The following is an 18,099-nucleotide window of genomic DNA, read 5'->3' as shown; positions in this document are numbered from 1 at the left end:
CGGCTATAGCCGCGACTATTATAGTGGCGGATATCCGCCGCGGCTATAGCCGGATTTTTTGAATTTTTTTTTCTCGTTTTTTCCTCTATATAAATACCAAATATCACTCTCCCTCCTCCCCCACCCCCATTTTCACAAAATCCATACACCCACTTTCTACAAAAACACTCTCTACAAAATGCACCGAGGAGACGACGAATCACCCGACACTGAGGAATCGGGATATGACAGCAATTCATCTCAGCCGTCGGCCCATCATTCGCCGCCATCGGGTTTTGGCGGATATGCTTCACAGCCGTCGGGATTTGGCGGATATTCGGCCCTAATTACCTCGTATTCTAGTTATTTATACTGCGATTATTTAAATTACACTTGATTGAAACTAAAAAAATATTTAAAAATGAAAATTGATTATAAAATTTGGGGGCTATTGGAGTTGTCCACTATAGTGGCGGAAATAGAATTTTATGGCTATGGACAACAAAATTAGAGCTATGGACAACAAAATTAGGGCTATGGACAAAAACTGGGGCGGGGCTATTGGGCGGACACCCTTATGGCATCGATCATTTACAAATTTATCAACATTGAAAATTTGAAGTTGATTATTACATTAACCAAAATTAACATATTTTAGTACTATAAGATTGGTCAACCCCTCGACCCCACCTGAATTCGATCTTGCCCGTAAATCTAATTTATTTTATTTTATTTTATTTTGCAGGTCATCTTGATAATGAAATAATGAAGCCTAGATCTTGCACGAATGAAATTCCTTGCAATTGTGATGTGTGTAATACTGATATATGTGATTCACTTTGCAAACAAAATATTGGAGGAAACGTGCGAGGCCAATGCGGTGGTAGTAGTGATACATGTTCTTGTGTTTCTCCATGTTCATAAATGTAATAACATCAAAAGCAATGTTTACTACTAATATATCAAATCAATAAATTATTTTTAGTTTATGTTTTAATTGCATTTCTTTAAGATAATCTTGCAGTTACTTTCTCATCATAGAATCTAGGACCGAAAATTCATTTTTGGTTCGATTTGATTTGTTTTATAGAGTATTAATCTGAAGTTATAAAAATAAAGTATATCTACACCATACAAAACAGAAATGAATATATATATATATAGGGAGATGATTAAAATAAAAATGCATTTAAATCCAGAAATGCAGCCCAAATCTTGGCCCTAGGATTAGATGATCTAATGATCAATAATTAATAAAAAACACGGAAGGTCATAATTAAACAATTTTAGGTCATATTATAATATTTGAGTTTAATGTCATGCTAAGATCATTTTAGGTCATGCTTTGTTAGCATGATCTAAAAATTAACTAACTACTACCTAAAAGTGTCCTATGTATGATATTGTTCTGCGTTTCTGTATTTAAATCTAGTATATAAATGCATCTCACGCACCTGGACTTATAAATGCATGTTAGCACCGTAAAATCATAGAATTTATATATAAAATAGATGCATGAAACGAGTCTTATCATACCTCAAATAATATTTTAAAGTCCAGGATCTAAAATGATAGACTGACAAAATTCGCGAACCACGAAAAAGTTCCCTCTATTTTTATTAACTACCTAAGTTTCAACTTTGATAGAAAATGACCACAAAACAAATTTTCATATAAAGTCAAACCAAATATAAATTTTGATTTAGATGCTTGATTTTTCAATATTTTGCACCCATAAAATATGTCATATGTTGGGTTATCTCATAAAAGAGAATTAGAAAATTGTCTAATTTCTTGAATTTTCATTTTTTTCCATCATGAATATTTCTATTGTCGTTTCAGTGTATTTTCCAATTTTGTGTATAAACATCGTCACCGCCAATCAGAATCGACTGAAACTTGCAGAAGGTAATTCACTCACAGTCTTTGATTTGTTCACACACACCGCGGTGCTGAAATCTCAGCAAAAATGTCAGCTCTGTCCAATTCTGTTGTGATTTCGGAACGCCCTCTTCTCCATCTCTCGTCTGGTAAATCTTCTGATTTATTTCTTTTTGTATCTTTCATTTTTTGTTTATAATTTCCTAATGCTGGAATTGAATTATATATCGATCTTTTGATTTATTTTACTGTTGTTTGTGTAATTGCTTTTATCAATTTTTTATAGGCTCCATTGTTTCTCCATAATGCGATAGTTAAACTCGATTTTTGTTTAGATCTGGAGATAGAAGAGGACTGCTTGATAAATTTGGGGATTTTGAATATTGTTGCTGACATTAATTGATAATGAAACAACTCTTGATTAATTAATTATTTTAGGCTCCTCTTCATTTGTCAAACTTAAGGGGTTTCATTTTCATTTATTTCGTTTATATGTTGAAATCTTAGCTCGTTTGTGTTGGAATATCGTTTCCATTTTATGCTTCTAGTATAAATTTAGCGTCTGTGATTAGAAAATGTTAATTTTGAATTATAAGATTGATCTTGGTTATTTTATGATTTTGTATATACACTTCAGAAGGAAAAAGTTAGCCACATTTTACGTGATGAAGATTCTCGAGTTCTGCTATGAAATTTGCCCTACATTCTATTTGAACTTCCGAATTTATTTGGCACTAATGATCTACAGCTGATGGCATCTTGTCATATGCAACTGTGTATTTATGTCGTATCTCCTAATTTTGTTCGTTTTGTTAGGTTCGTCTCTTAAATCAGCAGATGGATTAGGGTCCTCCAAGTTGTCCTTCAGCGTAAACAGCACTAGAAAATCGAGCAGCCTGAGTAAAGCACTCACAGTAAAAGCCAGTTACAGGTATTGTCTTCACGTTTGATTTGCAGTTCCGTGAGCTTTAGGTGCTAGCAAGCTGTCCTTTTTTTTTTCCAAATATATTTAGTTTCTTATCAAGATTTGAATGAAAATGTGATGGATAATATATAATGCACATATATGCTAGTAATATATATGAGATTCAGTATGAGAAGCTATCTAAAAGTGCTGTTGGGATTTTGCATTTGATGTAGTGACGATGGAAGATCAAGCAACGGAAGTGCCTTTATTAGCGGATTTGTTCTAGGGGGATTGATTGTCGGAACACTTGGTTGCATCTACGCACCTAAGGTACATCTGATATGATCAATCAGTGTTAATCTGATTTGTATCAAATTATCAGTATGTGTATTCTGCTGCACTGATTTTGTTTCCTGCTCAATGCGCTCGCATCTGACGTCGGACTGGTCTTTTCTTTGGCTCACAGATCAGCAAGGCTTTAATTGGTACTAAGAAGAATGAATTGATGAAAAAACTGCCCAAATTCCTCTACGATGAAGAGAAGGCTTTGGAGGTAAGCAGCTCTTTTAGTTGTAACGACGCCAATTATATATTATCACGTCCCATTTAGATACTTACTAGTTTGGATCATAAATAAACACAAATAAATACCGCCCTGGTTTCGACTGAAGGTAAAAATGATTTTAAAATGCTGTCGCATAGTAATATATTAGATAAAGAAAGGATAGCTCTATCTAAACTCTTTTACTGGCTTCCGGTGGTAATGATGTTTAAAAATCAATCTTAGTATATAGGCTTCTTATTCTTTTCCGCATTTATGACTATTTCCTTACGTATAACTTTATCCACAGAAACAACGGAAGAAACTGTCTGAGAAGATCGAACAACTCAACTCAGCTATAGATAACGTGTCAACTCAATTGAGGACAGAAGAACCCCCTACTGAGGAGGAAGCTTTGAGTGTAGAGGACGACATAGAGGCTCTTGTTTAAACCATGTCAGTCGTCTCAAAACCGGACCTCCTGCTCGTTTCTTGCATAAGACGCCCCTCGTTTTGGAATATACACTCATGTTTGTTTGTGCTTCAAGACTAGTTTACGCGAGATGTTAGGTTGAAATCGTTTCTGAAAATCTATGAATTCTGCGAATGCTGAGATCATTCATGTGTTGGAGATATGAAATAATAACTTTTACTTCTTCATTTTCCTCATTTGCTGCATTTTTCCATTTGCAGGATATCTGAATTCATGAGTAAATTGATCAAATTATTAAATCCTTGTTTAGGTAATGTCAAATTTGTTGTATAATATAAAAATAGTAATTAAAAAATGAAAAATAAAATGACCAATCTTGTGGTGCAAAATCTAATGGTGGAGAAACAAGGTTGATCCTATCTGATACTAGTCCCCAAACATCAACTTCACAGTCTTCACCACTCTCTACAAATCATAGCCAATAATTTCTTCAAAAAACACCAAAAATTAAAAAAGATAATTTATTTTCATATGTTAAAGCAATATAGTAGTATTACATTTATCTTGAAATTTGCTCCCCTGTAGATTGAGTTGCTGCAATGGCTTCCCATGCAGCATTGGCATCTTCAAGAATCCCAACGAGCACGAGGCTTCCTTCGAAAACTTCTCATTCTTTCCCTGCTCAATGCTTCTCTAAGGTGAGTTTCCTTTCCTTTTCTTGCATCTCTCGTTGTGTATATCTACTGCAGTTGGCAGAAAAAAAATTCTAAAGCAGATTTTCGACTTATCAATTGTTTCCGGGGATGTCTTTAGAAGCTCGAAGTGGCAGAATTCTCTGGCCTTAGGTCGAGTGGATGTGCAACTTTTTCCAAGAATGCTAGGGCGACTTCATTCTTCGATGTGGTGGCTGCACAACTCACTCCAACGGTACAGATTGATTCATACTGAAACCTACTTTTTGAATGATTCATATGCAAATTTTCAAAAATAAAAATTCTGTGTTTGTTTAAGATTCATCTTTGTTAAGAAGGTCGATGTAAATGATGAAGCATGACACAAATCTTTGAACGAAAAGTAGCACATTTGCCGTGCAAGATTAGGTGGCAGGATCCACACTCGTTAAGGGAGAGACCGTTGCCAAATTGAAGGTTGCGATAAATGGTTTTGGGCGCATTGGGAGGAACTTCCTCCGCTGCTGGCATGGCCGGAAGGACTCACCACTCGAGGTGGTGGTCGTGAACGACAGTGGCGGTGTCAAGAACGTAAGTCTGTAACAATCACAAATAATTTCCCACCCTTGGTATTCAACTGATTTTCATCTCAACATTAGGCTTCCCACTTGCTGAAGTACGACTCCATGCTCGGCACCTTCAAGGCAGATGTCAAGATAGTAGACAATGAGACCATCAGCGTAGACGGGAAGACCATCAAAGTCGTTGCCAACAGGGACCCTCTCAAGCTTCCTTGGGCTGAACTTGGCATTGACATTGTCATTGAGGTAGATTGTTCTTAACCAGCTCGATTGGCCAAGATTAGACGGACTATACTGAGAAATCACGAATGCAGGGGACCGGTGTTTTTGTGGATGGTCCGGGAGCTGGCAAGCACATCCAAGCCGGAGCCAAGAAGGTTATCATCACTGCTCCGGCTAAAGGGGCCGATATTCCAACCTACGTAGTTGGTGTGAACGAACAGGACTACTCTCATGAAGTTGCTAACATCATAAGGTCCGTATAATCGAGCCATATCTCGTCCGATCTATGTAAGAATCTTATGTAATCGTGTGTGATTCGACGTGTTTCCAGCAATGCTTCCTGCACTACCAACTGTTTGGCTCCTTTTGTGAAGATATTGGATGAAGAATTTGGTAAGTTGAATTTTAAGAGTAGAAACTTCTTTTTGCTGATTGATCAAAAGAAGTATGTGACAAAATTCTTTGAATTTGCAGGCATTGTAAAGGGAACTATGACAACTACACACTCTTACACTGGTGATCAGGTATGACTAATTCTACATGTTTGCGGTTAAAAAACTCGAACGCTTAAGCCTCGAGTTAATTTGTGATCGTTATCCCCTAGACGGGTCGAATTATTGGTTGTATAGTGTTAGGCCTTGGAACCATTTGATCATGTATCTCAATTCTCTACTGCATATTTTGGTTGCCTTCGTTCACCCCCCTGATTTTTTCCGTTTTGGGTTTTTCACGTTAAATCTTGGTGTCGTCTTGTGACGTTTATTTCTTATTTTTTTGTATGAATCCTGTAGAGGCTTCTAGATGCTTCGCACCGCGACTTGAGGAGGGCGAGAGCCGCAGCGTTGAACATCGTGCCGACGAGCACGGGCGCGGCCAAGGCCGTGTCCCTTGTCCTGCCTCAGCTGAAGGGCAAGCTGAACGGCATCGCCCTCCGTGTGCCGACGCCTAACGTCTCGGTCGTGGACCTCGTCGTGAACACGGCGAAGAAGGGGATGTCGGCGGAGGACGTGAACGCCGCGTTCAGGAAGGCGGCCGAGGGGCAGCTGGCGGGCGTGCTGGACGTGTGCGACGTCCCTCTCGTCTCCGTGGACTTCCGGTGCAGCGACGTCTCGTCTACCATCGACTCGTCGCTGACCATGGTGATGGGGGATGACATGGTGAAGGTTGTCGCGTGGTACGACAATGAGTGGGGATACAGGTACGGACGAGTTTACGGTTTAAGGTTTAGGATTTAGGATCGCGTGCAACGTGTCTTATGGTCGTTTTTACGGACTTTTTGCAGCCAACGAGTGGTCGATTTGGCGCATCTGGTGGCGGCGAAATGGCCCGGGGATTCGACACAAGGGAGCGGTGATCCATTGGAGGACTACTGCAAGACCAACCCTGCAGAGGAGGAATGCAAGGTCTATGAAGCTTAGTTTTTTGTTATGATTATTTTACCTCAGTTGGTTGGATTTTTCTGTTATATTTTCATCTTCCCATCTTATTTTTCACTTAAAATTATGTGACATGAAAGTTTAATAGAAATTTTTTTGAGTTGTTGAAGATTTCTCAGTTTACTAAGGGGTGTTCGGTTTGCAAGATTATATCCGGGGTTAAATTTGTAGTTTGTTTGGTTCATGAGATTCAACCCCACAACTCAATCCTAGATGGATATTCATGGGATAATTAGTCATAGCTAACCCCCCTATGACTAAAATAATCTCACGACTCAATACTAGATTGTATCTTGGTATTATTTTATCTTGCAAACCGAACACCACCTAACAAGATTATTGTTGAACAAACGAATCCGAGCATGTTCGCAGGTCCAACGGACCGAGCACCATAAAGCTCGAGCTCGAAACTTGGGCTCGAGTTTGGCTCGTTTACTATCGAATCGAGCTCTGAACCAACTTTTTTGAATTTAGTAAATGTGAAATCTTTGATATGGATGACAAATTCAAAAACTTTGAGCAGGTTATTTTTATTTTTAATTTTATTTTCTGATATAATTTATTTTCACAATCAGAATATACTTTCTAATATAATTAGTTATATGAATTTTATTCTATGACATATTTTTTTTATATTTTTTTGAGAAAACTATATAATTTATTTTTTCTATAATTATTTGACCAATTCATAATATAAGAATCAAAATATTTATTTTGACAAATGTTAGAGACTAAAATGAACTTTAGTCATTAAATTAATTAATTTAATTGCTGACCGTCAACGGAACTGATAAAATTTGACCATTTTATATTGCATGAGACCAAAAAACTACCAGTCAATGTATAGACTTAAATATGCATTTAGGCTAATTAACATTGTCACTTTTTAACATTAATCAACTTTTAGATGTAATATCAGATTTTTTTATCGTAAAGAATTGAATGGTTCTAAACACTACCTCTAAAGAAAAGAAAATGGTTTGATAGTATATATTGTTTTTTAACCTAAAAAAATAAAAAAGATTCATTTTAGTTTTGCTTTATTATCTCCATCCTTGTGCAGTTATATTTTAGTGGCAAACTACTCAACCGTCCGTACTTTTTTTTTTATCAATAAAATAGAATAATTACGGTTTTCGCCATTGGTTAAAAAGAAAAGAAAAGAAAAGAAAAGAAAAGAAAAGAAAAGAAAAGAAAAGAAAAGAAATTTTTTGGCCTAGTAAAAATATTTTTTTTTGTTTTGCTTTATTGTCTCCATCTTTTGCAGTTATATTTTAGTGGCAAACTACCCAGCCGTTTTATCAAAAAATTAGAATAATTAGGTTTTCATTTTCATAAACAAAAATCCGTTGGTTATTAAATCAAAAACTCCTTCACAAAGCACCAATTCAAAATTTTGAAAATTAAACTTCCTACCCCCTCATAAAATGCAATAAAGTAAATATTTTCCCATTTAATCCCAAACAACGTGTCTCTTCAATTTGTATGCCTCTTAACTAGGGATGTCAGTGTAGCCCGCAACCCGTGGGCTGGCCCGAATAGCCCGCCAAATTTATAGGGTTAGGGCCGGAAATTTCTAGCCCGATAAAATCAAAACCCGATTAGCCCGCACCCGATTAACCCGCAACCCGTTAGGGCCAGACCCGAAAACCCGATGGGCTGGCCCGATAACCCGATAAAATTTCTATTATTCAATATTTTTACTTATAATTCGACACTTCATTAATTAATTTTATAATATATATAACTAAAAAAATAACTTTCAATTTTATATTAAATATAAAAATTATATATTGAAATTTTTATTAATATAAAAATTGATAAATAAATTTAAAACTTCAAATTCACTAAAAAAATATTTAAATTTCTAAAACATACATTAAAATTTCACAAAATATCTCAAATATTAGTATTTGATCATGTTTATGATTGTGTTTAATCATATATCTCAAATATCTCATAATTAAATACTTTACATTAATAAATATAACTATTTTTCATCATTATTTATTGGATTGATCGCATGTTAATTTTATCGGTAGCAACCCGATTAACCCGTTGGGCTAGCCCGAAACCCGAGCTTTTAGGGTTAGGGTTGAACTTTTATAACCCGAAAGAAATCACAACCCGACTAGCCCGCACCCGATTGGCCCGCAACCCGAGCGGGTTGGCCCGAAACCCGATGGGCCGGCCCGATTGACATCCCTACTCTTAACCTATATATATATATACCCTCAAACTCAAATAATATACTCCATTGCATATTTAAATCTAAATATAAATCTAAATCATTTACACTATATGGCAAAGAACGGTGTGATTGCGGCCGTGTTGGTGGTGGCTCTTATGGCGGCGGCGGCAGTGGCGGAGAGGAGTGGAAGCGCCGCCCATTGCATGGCGGAGTGTTATTTCGATTGCGCTCAAATTAAAATATTCAGCGATAGTGAGTGCAAAAGAGATTGCGTCTTTGCATGTGCTAAAAATGGAAATGGAAAGAAATTGAGGGACCAAGATGATGATTATAAATTCTTCCCTTCTTGGATTTAAGTTTTTTTTTATGTCACTTTTTTTTATAATTGTTGTTTCAGAATTATGTATATACACTATTGTTTGATGTATATTAGATAAATTGTTTACTTAATACTAGAAATTTTCACATTGCAAACGTATCAATATTCTCTATAATGGCATCTTAAAGAATAAATTTTTTAGAGTTTAAAATCTAGTGGACTTTTTTTCTCCACTTTTTAGTGTTTAAGATCTAGTGGACTTTGTTTCTCCACTTTTTTAGAGTTTAAGATCTAGTGGACTTTTTTTCTCCACTTATTAGAGTTTAAATCTAGTGGACTTTTTTTCTTTAGTTATTACTCCACATGACTAAAGAATAATGACTTAATTTGGTCAAATTGTAGTTTTAAAAATAATTTTGTTCGCATTTTTCGCTTAACATACTTAGGAAAAATTGACATTTTAATGGATATCTGCAATCAATAAAAGTAAAGAATCCATGAAAATAACAATTTCACATAATAAAACTGCAATATTACACTTACTCTCATTTTCTATAATATAAGTCATTATTCAGACTACCCTCTTTCAAGAATCAAGACTGAATTATGATTATTTGTCATTCTTTTTAATTTGACTAATTTTTTCATTTCTACAAAACAAATAGTAGTATGAAATAATTGATGCCCCCCCCCCCCTAGACCCTAATCTAATACTCCCACCAAGAGTCCAATTTCCATCAATCTCTATAGATAGGCAAGAAATATATATACACGAACATAACATAACTAACTCATAACATATTATTTGATCTCAACCATCAATTCATAAAATGGCAAGAAATGGGGTGATCGCCGCCATGCTCATGGTGGCTCTTGCGGCGGCGGCGGCGGAAAACACAGCCTATTGTGTGAGCGAGTGTTATAGCCAATGCCTGGAAATCAAGATTTTCAACGAGGATTATTGTAGCAAAGAGTGCTTGTTTAGTTGTCTAAAATCTTCTCACATAAAAACATTTCCACAAAATGATGAATCTACATTCCTTCGCTCGTGGATTTAAATTTGTAGGAGTATATTATTACAAGTTGATATTTTCTCTATATTTGAATGAGTTGAACAAGTCTCTCTATAGTTGCTCAGCAATTTCAATCTCCCCATTGTTTTCACTTTTCCGAAATGACATATTAGCATAATATTAGGGATTGTAATTGTGAGTGGATTTTGGTACATTCACTAACAAATTTATCAGAGAAGCATACATTATTTCATAGCTCCATCATCATCATCATCATCTAAATTAGCCAAACCACTTAATTGCAGTACACACTCAAATATTATTAATTAAAAGTGAATAAATAGGAGAGAAAGAAATGTAACTGTGTTGAGAAACATCAAATAGTAGCGGATCATAAATAGTCTAATTTTATGAACGATCAGTAATAGAAAAAAAGTGAATATTAATTGTGGATGGAATATAATAACTTTATTAATTTTATTTTAATAGATCCAATACAAATTGATTTGGGATGATATTATATTTATCAACATCGAGAAATACAATTACATGATTGAAGATTAGTGCAGTGGCCTTGCACCATCGCTCCATTAGTATGTTTTTTGCAGAGTGAATGACATATATCATTGCTACACACATCACAATTACAAGGAAGTTGGCTCATGCAAACTCTTTTACTTATTTCATTATCAAGATCAGCTGCACCAAAAATGAAAACGAATTACATTCATGGCTAAGTGTGCGAGTTGAGTTATTTTGGGGTCAATCTGGTAACGACTCAATTCTATATTTAAGGCCTAAACCAAATCCGACTTGTCAAGGAAACTCTCAACCCAAACACGATACCGACTTTCTGCCTTCAAATCCGAATACGACACACGCCCATTAGCAACACGAACCTAATTAACACGATTAAAACCTGATATTACAATTTACACAATAAAACTATTTTTCAGCCTAAAGAATAAAACTAAAATATACTTATTGTTTTAAAAAGAATAAAAATAATTAATGTAATAATATTATTTTTCAATGGATTACCCAAACCTACAATCTTAAGCCAACCCAAATCCAACCAACAAATTATCGGTGGTCAAGTACATGAATCCGATTAGGTTTAATCCAAATCCATTAATTTTGTGTGTCGTATCGGGTTTTTGTCGAAACTATCAGGCCTAGACGCATATAAATAGCGGGAGTATACTAAAATAGTAGTACTACATATTTCTAATAATTCATGAGGTCCTTAACGTTATGATAATTGTTTAAAAATTTTCAAAGCTTGAATGCTATTAAGATAATTAGTCTATATATTTTCATTTTCCTATATGTATTGATATAAAATAGTACTACTGGAAGTTTACCTCTACAAAGTAGAACCAACGACAGAAGCATAACAATCGCTGCGAATTTGTTCATGATTTGAGAATAAAATATAGTGCTTGTTTATTGTTGTGTTCTTTATTATGTGGAAAGGATAGATTGTAGTATATAATGATGCAATTTATAGACAAAAGAGATTAATTTATTTGTCAACTTTGTTTTCGCAGAGTATAACAGTTTAGGTGGATAGCAACAAAAAACTAATGACTTTTGGTTTCAATTTTAAAATAAGGGTAGTGATTTAGAGACATAATGTCTCTATGCCATAATATACCCTTATGGCATTTTGACATAGATATATTTTTTATTATGACTACTTTACCCAATATCATGTTAAATGGATACAAATCTAATTAAGGAATATTAAATCAAATTAATATCTTTATCTAAATGCATATTTATTGATTTGATTAGAGATAAACTACAATCATGCTCGAAACTTTTTATATGTTTACACATCATTTTTTCCATGTTAATTTTATACTATTTTATTTATTTAAAAATCATGAATTTAGATTATAAATTAGTTACTATAGTAATAATTAACAAAATACATACTAAATTATTATTTAATAATAAAATAATTTGATAGCTTCATCTATTATTATTTTTTCAAATAAATTTTTATATAATCAGTTGATAATTTAATTATGAGTTATTTTCTTTTTTATGTTATACTTTCATAGCCGGTTTTATTTTATTTTTTGTTAAATTTCTTATTCAAATTTGAATTGTATGATTAAATAATAGTAGTAGTTATTATGATGAATCATTTATTTGCGTTATCTTTTGTATTTTTGTATTAATTTTCTTAACTTTTATCACATGTAATATTTGTTTTCGACTCTATAAAATTATGCTTAGAAAGTTAACTTTATAACGTTTCAAAAATAAAAAATTATTGTATTTTTTAATACGAAAATAATTGGATGAATCAACTTTTCTCATTTTAGATTATTTAATATATCGTACATCAACTAATTATATTAAGAATTAAGAAAATGAAGAATCATAAGCTCCATTAATAATATCTTTTTTTAGTTAGTAATTTTAAACTAAAATTTATAAAACTAATTTGTAAAGAAATCCAATATTTTTTATTTGGTAGTAAAATTGTACTACTCTATATTTTAAAATTTTCTTTAAATAAATGCAATAAAAGGGGAATAGATAAAAAAAATATTATCCAGTCATATTTTAAAATCGTATATATGATTCACGTGTTTATTAAATGCATGCATAATATATGCATAATCTACATTTATATCCTTAAATAGGTTATAGGTGTAATAAATAAACAAATTAATATAGGGGTAGTAAAGTAAACACATAAAATAAAATTTTAATTAAAAATACCACGTAATATTCACATTAAAGTTTATATTGATAGTTGATCCCTTGGATTTTATAATAAATACTGAGATCCTGTTTTCATAAAAAGGTAAATTCTTCATTGTTTTCATACGTACTCCCTTAATATTGGATCCTTAGTTTCATAAAAAGGACATTTGAAATCTTAACGTTTCATTTAAATACTGAAATTTTGTTTTAATCTTTATCATTTAAATTATAATTTCAATCATCATAACTTTTGCTATATTAGTTTTAGTTTCAATCATCATTGAATAATTATAAAATTTGAAAAATAATGACTTCATATTTCAATTTTAAAAAGTTAGTATTAATTTGACCAAAAATTAATATTATGAAATTATAATTTCAATGTCAATTATCCTTACAAATATCCTAAATCTATGATTCCCATTTTTCATCTAAAATAAAATATAAGCATGTAAAATAAAGAAAAATTAAAGCTCGACTCAAATTCAACTATATACCTCTATAATATATACAATTTCCACTAATTAAAATTATTCATATACAATAAATTCTCATGGCAATAGCTTCATAGTATAAGCTTCAACATTGATGAACATAAATCTACTTATTAACTATGTCCCCTAATTTTTAAAATCTCGTGTTCGTATCTTTATCGCGTCGCGTTAAATGTACGAGACATATAACGCCATGGCATGTGCCCGTCGCGATAGAAAATAGAAGGTCGCGACGAGCCATCAACTCCGTATGCTGAAGCTATTATTCACCGAAGAATATTTCCTCTTCGATGGACTAGAACGTTGTGTTCGTGGCCGATGAAGGCCTCGTTTTTGTAGTCCAGATGTTCAAGATTTTCGTGCTAGACTTTTGTGATGATGTTCGGCATGTCGGGTGAAGGTGGCGGCGGCAGCTGGAGACATGTCTCGAGGAACCACGCGGCTCGTGATCTCGAAGCGTCGTCGTGCATGACCAAATCGATGGCTGTGCTGCGTTTGTAAGTGAGGTAGATTTGAAGAAATGATGCATGGCTTAATCTTTTTTCTTAATCATTTCTTGATTGATTATTTCTAATGAAATTGGTAGTTTTTGTCACAGACTGCCTATTTTTCTTAATTTGTGTTTGTATTCTTTTGTACAATGATATAATTTGTCTACTCATTCAATATTTACTACATCAAGATCAATAAATCCAGTGCAGAATCTTTATATAAGATACAGCAAGGAATTATTGCAATAAACACAGATAAATTCCAAAAATGGGAAGAAAAAAATGTTCAATCAATACAAAAAAACAAAAGTTATTTACCTGCAACTAAATACTTTCTTCACAAACTAAATCGATTCCAAATTCATCAAGAGATGTTTGCGAAGATACCGGAGAAGTTTGGGATCTTGTCGACGTGCTTCAACGCGCGCTCGGCGATCTGCCGGGTCTGGAAGTCTCCGTGCTGGAACAGGTCCACGAGCGCCGTGCTGACATTGGGATCGCCCGACACCTCGTAGGCGATCTCTTCGTTCCTCAGGAGCCTCTCGACGGCCCAGACGGCCCTCCTTCTCAGGCTGTCAGTCCGTTTCTCAAGCAGCACGTCGAGTATAGGCTTCACCCCTTCGGAGTCGAGCAACGCATGGACGCCCTCGTCTATGTCCACTCCGTCGTCCAACAAGGTGCATACGGCCGCGAGCGATGCCTCCACCACGTTCTCCTTGGTGTGGTCAAGGAGCGCGACGAGCTTGTCCACGGCCTGCCCTGCCAAAAGGCAGAACGTCTCTCTCAACGAGCACTTGCCGAGGTGGACCTTGCAGAGTCCGGTGATGATCGGAGGCTTGCTCAGGCAAGAAAAGACCGCGCAGAAGCCGGGAGGGGCGGACTCCGGCAGCTTCGTCAGGTTCTTCGACTCTAGCGATAGGTTTTCCAAGGCCATTGCGGACACCATCTGCACGTTGTCGAGGCCGTTCATTTGAAGGAGGTCGATGAAGAGGGCGGCGAGGTTGTGCTCAATGCAAAGCGCACGGGCAGCACCTGACTCATCGGATAGGGCAAATGTGATTCTCGATAGAACCTTGACGATCCCCTCGAGATATGGAGTCATGAACCGGCTCCCTCGGGTCTCGCCTTGCCGGATTCTCGTTATTTTCGAGATGAAGAGCTCAAAAGCGCCCTCGTCTAACATCTGTCTCGTCAGGCCGGCGTCTCTCTCCGGGAGATCGGCTAATAGCCCGGCGGCCGCAGCCTGCTCCTCCGTTATAGCCACATTCTCCGACGTCACTCGGATCAGGCTACCGAGCTGTCCCGAGGCGCCGCGCAAGCAGTCGGCCAGCTCCGGCCCCATGTGCGGTGAGAGGTTCTGAAGAAGCTTGATCGAGGCGAGCCTCAGATCTCGCTGAGGCGCCTCGACGAACTGCACCAAGCTGATTAGAGCGCCGGAGCTTTTGATGGCGGAAACGACGCTGTACACGGTGGAGGGTGAGCTGGTGAGCCCTACGAGCACTTGGAGAAGCTTGCACCCGATCGCAGGGCCGGTGTTGCTGATGAGATGGAGGAGGTTATGGATGATCTCCTCCGACACAAGGACCTGGTGGTCCGGCCCAACTTCGATCGAGTCAAAATCGTAACCCGAGTTCACAACATTCGCAAGAATCGTCGCAGAAACCTCCTTCAGCCGCATCGGAAGCTGCTTGGCCCCGACGGTCAAGAGATCCTTGACGAGGGGCGGAAGGATATCCGCCTCAATCAGGACCTTCGCGCTCGTGTCATCCGACGAGATCTGGTTCAAAGCCTTCAACGCGGCCTCTCTCGACTTCACATCGCTACTGTTCATCAGATTGATCAGTGAGAAGCCGGCTGTCCTCGCCACGAAGACCTTCACTTCATTGTTCAGCACCAGCTCACCGAGCAATGCTGCCATCGACAGTTTGGTCTCTGCAGATCCTGCAAGAGATCAAAAGCACAAAACGAGTTAACAATACACTCCGACGAGAGTCGAGGAATGGAAGATTAATCGAACGCACACCTTCGAGTAGCAGGTGCAGAAGGGGCTGCAATCTGCCACACTCGGCCATCTGTCGCACGTTGTTCTCACAATGAGCGAGGTTTTCCAGTGTCCGTTCAGCCCTGTCGACGGTCAAGACGTTTTCCGAGTTGCTGCTAGCCATCCCTACCAATATGAGAATAGCTCCATTTACTGATCCAATCTTCTCACAGAGTCTCTCTGATTTAGAGAGCTCATACAGCAGAGCAACAGCTTCTTCTCTCTCCTTCGACTGCTCGTGCGACAGGAACTTCACCACCGTTCTTACCGTGTCGCCCTCTGCCATTATATCCTGCAAAATCACAACACCATGAGCCAACGGAAAAACCAACCGAGGTAAGCAACTAAAACGCAACAAATGTTAACCTCCGACAACCTTATTATCAGGGTCGTCCTCCACCACGATCCGAATCGTTTCCAGAGCCTTGCACCGGACCCTCCGGCTGCTGCTCTTCAGTACGTCGACAATCATGGGTATCAGCTCCGCATGGCGGATCACGTGCTTGTTCGAGTGGCTTTTCAGGCAGAGGTCCTGGACGAAATTCAGAGCCAGTATGATATCACTCTCCGGGGTTGACAGGGATAGGGATCTACGAGCCATGTCGATCTGAGCCGCCTCGTTCCTCGCGTTCCATTCCTCAATCGTGTTCCTCAACGCTATGCTCGGATTTAGCTCTGCGCTTCTCAACTCCCTCAGCGTTAACGGGCACACCAGCTTCCTCCCGTTCTCCCGGCACTCCTTGAACCACTTCTCGATGGCCTCTCTCTCGAATGTCTGCCCGTTCTCCAATGTCACGGGATCTCGCATCACTTGCTTCGTCAAGGGGCATATGAATGCATCGTAGATCGGCTCTAGATGTAATCTGTCGAAATGGTGGCTCTCATCCGACTGCCCCCCCTGCTCGTAGCTCGAGTCCCAGTTTCCTGCCATAGAAGCCTAGAAAAAGGAAACAAAACAAAATTATCAACACAAGAAACACTTCATTACATCATTCCACCTCAATTATTCAATCCAGACAACGCATTCCTAGCTCTTATTGTGGCTACAAAAGTCATGTTCGGGTTCATATCCACCCAAATAACCACGAAAATCACTCAAGTAAGCATGCAAGATATCAACAAATGCATATTGACATAAAACATAACAATCTGTTACTGATGCAAATTAAAGCGCGTACATAGTTCCTATTCCGCCTAGGATATTGGTAACAGAGCTCGTGATCGGATTTTAGATCATCCCCAAATGGCCAAACACAAGACAAGAAGTAAATTTTACTCACATCAATCCTAAATTTCATCTACACTCCTTAGACTACTTCTCAAGGTGAAGATTTTCTTATAAAAGCCACTTCACATTACATTCTTTCACTACGATTTTCAGCTCGAATCGCATGTTCTAGTTCCTACTCCATTCCACCTAAGATACTTACTGATAGTCTAGATCCAGCCACTAAACAACAAGAAAATGAGCACAAAACAAAAAAAAATCCTAAAGTTTCATCTATTCATAGTAAATTCACTAGTAATCAACTATGATCACTTATTGCAATAGCTAATTCAACACCAATTCAAAGCAAAATTGCAAGAATTCTCAAAATCAAGCTGACCTAAAACCCTAAATTAAACTAGAGCACCAATCCAACCCCACAAGCTCAAAATCAAGAAACTCCCAATCCAATCCAACCAAATCAAATCAAAATTAAAACATTCAATCAAAGCCCCAAAAGCTACAATCTTGCAAGAAAACACAGATCCATTACCTCAAAAAGGTCACAGCTTTGGTGGTTGCAGAAAACTCCCAATTGGTGCCAAAAAAAAGTCAAGAAAATTGAAGCCAATTGCGAAAAATCAAAACTTCAGATTCCTCCATGAATCTTGAATCATGGAGCGGAGATGGGAAAGGAGAAGAGGTGGCAGGTGTTGGGAAAAAGGTGAAGGGAAAAGACAGAGGGGAAGAAAACAAGAAAGATCGTTTTGTTGGAGTGTTATCTGATTATTAAAGTTGAACTACAGTGATACAGATTTCAATCAACTGAATGATTTGTTTAAAGGTAATAATAGGTGGAAGTGTGAGTTGACTGAGAAATGAGTAGTCACTTATTCTTTGTTAACTGCTTTTTTTTAGTATGAATGTTAATACACCTACGTAGAGCTGTGACGAATGTGAAATTGGTT

General features: G+C 36.9%; 3 protein-coding genes across 5 annotated transcripts; 2 read left to right on the top strand and 1 right to left on the bottom strand.

The window, feature by feature from the left end:
* The first annotated feature begins 1,771 nt into the window (after positions 1 to 1,771).
* Positions 1,772 to 3,968, top strand: LOC121755179. Its single transcript, XM_042150468.1, has 5 exons — positions 1,772 to 2,009; positions 2,677 to 2,791; positions 3,001 to 3,097; positions 3,234 to 3,320; positions 3,619 to 3,968. The coding sequence occupies exons 1-5, from the start codon at positions 1,949 to 1,951 to the stop codon at positions 3,757 to 3,759; spliced, it is 501 nt and encodes a 166-aa protein (XP_042006402.1). The 5' UTR covers positions 1,772 to 1,948; the 3' UTR covers positions 3,760 to 3,968.
* Positions 3,969 to 4,033: 65 nt separating this feature from the next.
* On the top strand, positions 4,034 to 6,764 carry LOC121755158 (glyceraldehyde-3-phosphate dehydrogenase B, chloroplastic-like). Of its 3 annotated transcripts, XM_042150454.1 has the most exons (10): positions 4,034 to 4,051; positions 4,327 to 4,439; positions 4,555 to 4,668; positions 4,842 to 5,003; positions 5,072 to 5,239; positions 5,308 to 5,468; positions 5,547 to 5,608; positions 5,690 to 5,739; positions 6,007 to 6,413; positions 6,498 to 6,764. In XM_042150454.1, the coding sequence occupies exons 2-10, from the start codon at positions 4,341 to 4,343 to the stop codon at positions 6,631 to 6,633; spliced, it is 1,359 nt and encodes a 452-aa protein (XP_042006388.1). In that variant the 5' UTR covers positions 4,034 to 4,051; positions 4,327 to 4,340; the 3' UTR covers positions 6,634 to 6,764. The 3 variants fall into 3 exon arrangements, with proteins under 3 accessions (XP_042006388.1, XP_042006394.1, XP_042006379.1); XM_042150460.1 differs by lacking the exon at positions 4,034 to 4,051 and having other exon boundaries at positions 4,210 to 4,439; positions 4,558 to 4,668; XM_042150445.1 differs by lacking the exon at positions 4,034 to 4,051 and having other exon boundaries at positions 4,214 to 4,439.
* Positions 6,765 to 14,038: 7,274 nt separating this feature from the next.
* On the bottom strand, positions 14,039 to 17,990 carry LOC121755149 (U-box domain-containing protein 44-like). Its single transcript, XM_042150433.1, has 4 exons — positions 17,685 to 17,990; positions 16,301 to 16,861; positions 15,907 to 16,216; positions 14,039 to 15,824 (listed from the first exon to the last, which is right to left on the bottom strand). The coding sequence occupies exons 2-4, from the start codon at positions 16,853 to 16,855 to the stop codon at positions 14,248 to 14,250; spliced, it is 2,442 nt and encodes an 813-aa protein (XP_042006367.1). The 5' UTR covers positions 16,856 to 16,861; positions 17,685 to 17,990; the 3' UTR covers positions 14,039 to 14,247.
* Between the last annotated feature and the right edge of the window lie 109 nt (positions 17,991 to 18,099).

This window comes from Salvia splendens, chromosome 1 (assembly GCF_004379255.2).
Source record: "Salvia splendens isolate huo1 chromosome 1, SspV2, whole genome shotgun sequence".
NCBI lineage: Eukaryota > Viridiplantae > Streptophyta > Magnoliopsida > Lamiales > Lamiaceae > Salvia > Salvia splendens.
Note: the sequence above shows the minus strand (reverse complement) of the source record. Positions and strands in the feature narration are given on the sequence as shown.

Coding starts and splice junctions, on each gene's coding strand:
- LOC121755179 (XM_042150468.1), top strand. CDS start 1,949: ATGTCAGCTCTGTCCAATTCTGTTGTGATTTCGGAACGCCCTCTTCTC. Junction 2,792..3,000: donor ACAGTAAAAGCCAGTTACAG/GTATTGTCTTCA, acceptor CATTTGATGTAG/TGACGATGGAAGATCAAGCA. Junction 3,098..3,233: donor GTTGCATCTACGCACCTAAG/GTACATCTGATA, acceptor TTTGGCTCACAG/ATCAGCAAGGCTTTAATTGG.
- LOC121755158 (XM_042150454.1), top strand. CDS start 4,341: ATGGCTTCCCATGCAGCATTGGCATCTTCAAGAATCCCAACGAGCACG. Junction 4,440..4,554: donor CTGCTCAATGCTTCTCTAAG/GTGAGTTTCCTT, acceptor GGATGTCTTTAG/AAGCTCGAAGTGGCAGAATT. Junction 5,004..5,071: donor ACAGTGGCGGTGTCAAGAAC/GTAAGTCTGTAA, acceptor TCTCAACATTAG/GCTTCCCACTTGCTGAAGTA.
- LOC121755149 (XM_042150433.1), bottom strand. CDS start 16,855: ATGGCAGGAAACTGGGACTCGAGCTACGAGCAGGGGGGGCAGTCGGAT. Junction 16,217..16,300: donor AGGACGACCCTGATAATAAG/GTTGTCGGAGGT, acceptor GTGATTTTGCAG/GATATAATGGCAGAGGGCGA. Junction 15,825..15,906: donor TCTGCACCTGCTACTCGAAG/GTGTGCGTTCGA, acceptor GATCTCTTGCAG/GATCTGCAGAGACCAAACTG.